The 6,423-nt window shown below is 43.4% G+C and overlaps 1 protein-coding gene and 1 long non-coding RNA gene across 3 annotated transcripts in view; one reads left to right on the forward strand and one right to left on the reverse strand.

Moving 5' to 3' along the window:
• The window catches only part of LOC132974891 (uncharacterized), an 84,130-nt gene that overhangs the window by 75,546 nt on the left and 2,161 nt on the right, over window positions 1-6,423 (reverse strand). The gene's annotated exons all lie outside the window — the stretch shown is intronic.
• adam9 (ADAM metallopeptidase domain 9) overlaps window positions 1-6,423 on the forward strand; it is a 45,836-nt gene that overhangs the window by 27,810 nt on the left and 11,603 nt on the right. For both annotated transcript variants that reach the window (XM_061039121.1, XM_061039122.1), the window contains exons 5-12: window positions 1,697-1,773; window positions 2,530-2,734; window positions 2,865-2,930; window positions 3,842-3,913; window positions 4,105-4,274; window positions 4,368-4,449; window positions 5,031-5,164; window positions 6,049-6,220. In XM_061039121.1, coding sequence (XP_060895104.1) covers window positions 1,697-1,773; window positions 2,530-2,734; window positions 2,865-2,930; window positions 3,842-3,913; window positions 4,105-4,274; window positions 4,368-4,449; window positions 5,031-5,164; window positions 6,049-6,220 — 978 coding nt within the window. The remainder of the gene's footprint in view (window positions 1-1,696; window positions 1,774-2,529; window positions 2,735-2,864; window positions 2,931-3,841; window positions 3,914-4,104; window positions 4,275-4,367; window positions 4,450-5,030; window positions 5,165-6,048; window positions 6,221-6,423) is intronic.

Raw genomic sequence — 6,423 nt, forward strand, 5'->3', positions numbered from 1 at the left:
AGTAGAAAATCCAACTGTCAGACACTGTTACACTAAATATAAATATAAATATAAATATATCTATATAAATATAGATTTGGTTTTTGGTCTGCTGTTCTTCATGTTTCACTCCTGTGTTTGCAACATGTTTCTTCTGAATACATATTAAATTTAAAAAACAGGTTTTCTTTTCATTATATTAATTAATCAAAGAGTAGCTGACTGTTAGCTTCATCATCTTCTGACTGCATCAAAATGTTGTCTCAGCAGGGTCAGCACGAGGGGCCGGTGGCCTGGTGGTTAGTGCATGCACTCCACGTACAGAGGCTGTAGTCCTCTGGGCGGGCAGCCGGGGTTCAGGTTTACCGCATGTCATTTCCCCACTCTCTCTCTCTCTCTGTCTCTCTCTCTGTCTCTCTCTCTCTCTCTCTCTCTGTCTCTCTCTCTCTCTCTCTCTGTCTCTCTCTCTCTCTCTCTCTGTCTCTCTCTCTCTCTCTCTCTCTCTCTCTCTCTCTGTCTCTCTCTCTCTCTCTCTCTATCTCTCTCTGTCTCTCTCTCTCTGTCTCTCTCTCTCTCTGTGTCTCTCTCTCTCTCTCTCTCTCGCTCCCCTGTAGTTCTGACTCTATCCTCTGTCCTGTCTCTATATAAAGGCATGAAGAGCCCAGAAATAAACTTTAAAAAGCCTGGTCAGCCTCCATCCGATGGGTAAAATGTGCACATGCTGATTGAGACAGATGGCTCGTTCACAGAAAATAATTGCTCTCATCTTTAGCGATAAATTAAGACTTCTGTGCTCATGCTCATACGGCGATAAATTGTGCAGCCCTAATGTACAATGAAGACATGGAGACAGGAATATTTCAAACTTCTGTTTGTTTCCATCATTAAAACATGACATACTGATCACTTAGTGCTGCAATTAAATCTGAAATATCTTCGATTTATGGCTCAGTCTCCTAAAGACTGCAATGTTTTTTTTTCTTCTTTCTTTTAAGTACCAAACATAAAATACAAACTAGTGACATCCAAGACAAAGAATAAAAATCTATACACAGTGAGACAGAGGTCAGGGTCGATGTAATAAGCAGGACCTTAGTACAGTTGTTGCTCTTTTTTTTGCTCTGCGTCTGTCTGCCATTTGTCTTGGATGTGTGCACACTGGTGTTTTTTCTCTTTTTGGGTCTTTGTAATGAAGCACATTTTGCAGATGAAATAGTAGTAATTAACCGGTCAGTGTGTCGGTGTAGCTTCTCTGCAGCTGCTGTGTTTATTTAAAGAAGAAAAGCATGCTGGGAGATTTCTCTGTGTGTGAAGTGAGTGCATTGATATTTCCTGTCTGCTGACCTCCTCCACTCTTTACCCCGAGGTTTTCTCTTCTCTCCCCTCTCAGTCCGTCTCCTCAGATCTGATGTTTGATCAAACTTTAATGATTGACAGCAGCTCCTCTCTGTCTCTATTTAAAATAGGATCTTGTGTTGGATTACAACATTTTTTATCTGAGACGTAATTCTACCATGTTTTCCTCTCTGTGCCTCTGAAAGTTACAGTCAGTTTTGGTTTTACTACTGAATAAATGAATATAAATGTAGAAGAAGAGAGTGTAACCTGCCTGTGTGAAGCTGAAGTCTGCCCCCTGCTGGTGTCTCTGTGACACTGCACTTTGAAACAGAACATCAGGGTACTGTGACATGTGTCTCTGTGTGCTCTTGTGTTGTAGAATCACTGTCACTATCAGGGCTTCGTTCAGGACATGGAGGGTTCCTCTGTCGCTATGAGCGTCTGCAACGGCCTCAGGTAACCACACACACACACACACGCGCACACACACACACACACACACACACACACACACACACACACACACACACACACACACACCTGTGTCCAACACTGATATGCTATAAGAGGATGCATGACAGAGACAGAGACAGAGACACTAGATGCTTAAAAACAAAACAAAAAGCTGTAAAGAAAAAGTCATCTTTCAGAGCAGAGAATACGAAATATCAAAAGTGACAACAAAGGAAACCAAATACTCTCAGAAACCTGAACCTTTACCTGAAAAACTACTACACACTGTAACCCCCCGGGTACACACGTTATACACACTGTACACTCTCCCCTCTGCGTCCTTATTCTCAAGGACAAGTGTCCTTTCTATATTCTACTCACAGATGGCTCTGTGTGTGTGTGTGTGTGTGTGTGTGTGTGTGTGTGTGTGTGTGTGTGTGTGTGTGTGTGTGTGTGTGTGTGTGTGATATCTCTGTAATTACTTTGATAAAGTACACACACTCAGGCCTAATTAAACCCTCGACTTTATGTGTTGTTTAATCAACACTCTGCAGAAAAAAAAAAATCAGACCTCAACCTTCTGACTGTATGAATGAGAGACTGTAAAGAGAGGAAAGTATTTATTTAATCTTATATCATGTAGTAAACCTTAAAGGTCAGCAGCTGATTCCCTTTCAGTGTCAAACCTGAAGGTCAGATCGTGTGACCTTGAACAGTAAACACATTCATATTCATGACGTTGCATCGCTCGTTTTTCAGAGGAGTGTTGCACCTCGCTGACGACAGTTACGGTATCGAGCCGTTAGACTCCGCCCCCGAGCAGCACCTGGTGTACCGCCTGCAGGATGTGACATCACAACCCCGTGGATGTGGAACGCCACATGAGGATGAGCACGGACACAACAACAGCACCGAGCACGCTCAGTACAAACAAGAGGAAATCCACCACAGACAGCACAGCAGGGTGCGTACACACACACACACACACACACACACACACACACACACACACACACAGAATCCATCTCGTTAATATGGTCATTTCATTAATGAATATTATCATTAAGTTACCTGTTTTGTTTTTTTTGTTCCAGATGAAGCGAGCTATTCTTCATCAGACTCATTATGTGGAGCTGCTGCTGGTGGTCGACAATGACAGGGTAACACACACACACACACACACACACACACACACAGACACTCCTGTAATTATGGTGCGTTCCATTAACCTCTGATCTCAGAGCAGGGAATGACGTCACACCGAGTTAACTGCGTTCTAGTAACGCGATGGTAACGAGCCGATGAAGCAACATGGACGTTTTGTTAGCTGATACCGTTACAGCTTAAATGTTACTGTTAATGCACGTGGCAGCCATATTGGATTTTTACTCGTGCTACTGAAGTTTCTCAGAAGTTCCAAGTCCGACTTCGGGGCGTTGTTCTTTTTTTTTCTTTTTTTTTAAGATTTATTTTTGGGCTTTGTTTTGCCTTTAATGGAGAGATAGGACAGTGGATAGAGTTGGAAATCAGGGAGAGAGAGAGAGAGTAGGGAATGACATGCGGGAAAGGAGCCACAGACGGGATTCGAGCCTGGGCCGCCCGCTTGGAGGACTACAGCCTCCACACATGAGGCTCGCGCACTAACCACTGCGCCACCAGCGCCCCTAGGGACGGCATTCTTGAAGACGTTTCAGACTAGCAACTCAGAGGTCAAATGGAAAGCACCATAAGTTAACCGTTTGAAGTCTCTGCTCTTAACTTGTTCTCAGATAAAGTTACAAAGTCATTGGTTGTCACACATTTAATGGTTTGCAGAGAAGAAGATGTGAGCGTATACATTGGAGCCGTTGAAAGGTGTTTTTTTTTTCTCTTTTAAAGGAGCTAGGCTAGCAGTTTCCTACTACTTTCAGTGTTTGTGCTAAGCTAGGCTAATTGCTCTTCCCCAGAGATGAAACAGATTCATCTGAAGCGTCTGAATCCAAAAGACTTTTCAAAATATTGGCGTTGTCTTTTTAATGAAGTATTCTGTGTTTGATGTTTGGTCTCAACTTGTCTTTCTTTTTTCTTTCAGTATAATTATATGAACAGAAACGAGACCGCAGTGAGGGACGAGATGGTTCATCTGGCAAACTTTATCGACAGCGTGAGTAAATCAAATATAAACACTGTAACTGTTGTTTTAATGTTCTCGGCTTCAAGGACTTAAATACAATTAAAACTAAACTATACTATAAATCCAAAGGGACTTTTTTTAGTCTAACCAAAAGATCAAAACTAAAAACTGAGGAGACATTTTAAAGGCCGTAGAGATAATTATAATTTCTTTGTGTTCAGATCTACATTCAGCTGAACGTTCGCGTGGTCCTGGTCGGTCTGGAGATCTGGACTCAGCAGAACCTGATCAGCACCGACGGAGGAGCCGGAGAAGTGCTGAGTCGCTTCACCCAGTGGCGAGAGAAAGAGCTGGTCAGCCGTCGCCGCCACGACTCGGCACAGCTCATCCTGTCAGTACAGAAACTCTTAAAGTGAAACATGAGTGTTGTTGACAATTAGAAGGGATCATTTTGATGATGGTTATGATGATGATGTCACTGCAGGAAGAAGGCTTTTGGAGGAACAGCAGGGATGGCCTTCGTCTCCACAGTCTGCTCCAGGAGCCACGGGGGCGGGATCAATGCGGTAAACTGCTCTGTTCTCTCCTCTTATTGGCTGATACACCTCTCTGTCTCTTCACGAGCAGCTTGTTAGTCGTTCAGAAGACTTTTCTCTAGTTGGTCTAAACATTACTAAAGCTGCTTTCTCCTGAATATTCCAGAGAATTTCAGGAGGACTTCCCCTGAAATCCTGCTGATCTGGTTGTTCACATAAGTACCTCACAGCGGGAGACGATCCCTGTCAGACAGGAAGGGGGGGGTGGGTCTCCTGATTATATCCAGCTGTTTTCTCACATCAGCCCACTCAGACTTTCTGCAAAAAAAAAGATACTAGGGGGCTGGCAGGAGAAACTCTGTTCACTCATACAGCGAGTGTTTTAGGAGAAGTGTGAAAGCACTACAACATCAAAAGTTTACATTCCATAACTGTAAAGTTTGTCATGTTTACATATTTAAAGATAAACAAACTCAAACTTTTTCAGATGTTTTATAAAAAGATGGTCCAGAAGTTCAGGGAGTGCGTTTTCTTTTCTTTTACTCCAAAGGCTGTAAAAACTTTTCATAGTTGTTTCTGTTCATATTTTCATCTTCATTTTACTCCTTCAGTTCACCAACAACAACATCCCCTCGTTCGCCTCCATCGTGGCTCATGAGCTCGGTCACAACCTCGGCATGAACCACGACGACGGGCGCTCCTGCACATGCCCAGTCCCCGCCTGCATCATGAACTCTGGAGCCACGTAAGGAGGACACTGAAGCACACGCACAAATTAAAACACACACACATTACAACACATCTCACCCCCCATCTGTTCTTTATCATCTCCTCCTTTTCCTTCCTCCTTTACTCCTCTTTCTCCTCCTTAATTCCTTTAACTCTTTTCTCTCCTTTATCTCCTCATACACCTCCTTTTGTCTTCAGCATTTTCTTTTCTCCTCCTTCTCATCTTCCTTTTCTCTCGATACCCTCCTTCATGTCTCATTTTTCTTCCTGTCCTCTCTCCTCCTTTTTCCTTCTCCTCCTCTTTTCCCCCCATCTCTTATCCTCCACCTACTCTTTTTATTATCTTCTCCTCACTCCTCCTGTCCTCCTCTACTCTTTCTCTCCAACTTTACACCTTTTGTAATCTCTCTCCCTCTCCTTTCCATATCTCCTTTTCCTTCTCCTCCTCTTTTCTCGTTCTTCTCCCCCTTCATCATGTCCTCCTCCTCTCCAACTTCACTCCTTTTGTACTCCTCTCCTCCCTCCTCCATTTCATCTCTCCTTTTCCTTTCCTCATCTCTACTCCCCCCTCCTCCTCCTCTGCCTCCCTCTCCTCCACCTACCCCTCTCTCTATCCTTCGCCCTCTTTTCCACTACTCTTTGTCTTCTCTCTATCCTCTCTCCTCTTTTCTTCTCCACTTCCCCAACACCATGTTCCATCTCTGCTCCTCCTCTCTCATACCCTCCTCAGTTCCTCCTCTATCGTTCTTTTTTAAATTTTAAAGAGATTCAAGTTTTTAAAAAGTTTTATGAAAGCAAAGTTTAACATGTTCAAACATTTGCTCAATAAGTAAATAAATCCCTGAGTCTACATATTAAAAAGACACTCTTAAGATGTAATCTCTCGTCTCCTCTCTGCAGAGGATCCAGGAACTTCAGCAGCTGTAGTGCAGACGACTTTGAGAAGATGATTTTGTTGACGGGGGGAACGTGTCTCCTGAACGTCCCTCGCCCCGACGAGGCCTACAGCGCCCCCTACTGTGGAAACAGACTGGTGGACATGGGGGAGGAGTGCGACTGTGGATCACAGAAGGTCTGTAGGAAGAATTTCTATATGCCCGTCAGATCCAAATTTGGGTTCTAATAGGGATTCCCCAAGTTTTAGAGAGAGCCTCTAGTGGACACTGGAGGAACTGCGTTTTTTTTTTATTATGCACTTTGATATTTGCTTAATTTTTAAACACTGAATGTCTCTGCTTGATAAACACCTGTATCTGCATGTGTGAATGTGTGTGT

Source organism: Labrus mixtus, chromosome 5 (assembly GCF_963584025.1).
Source record: "Labrus mixtus chromosome 5, fLabMix1.1, whole genome shotgun sequence".
Lineage (NCBI taxonomy): Eukaryota > Metazoa > Chordata > Actinopteri > Labriformes > Labridae > Labrus > Labrus mixtus.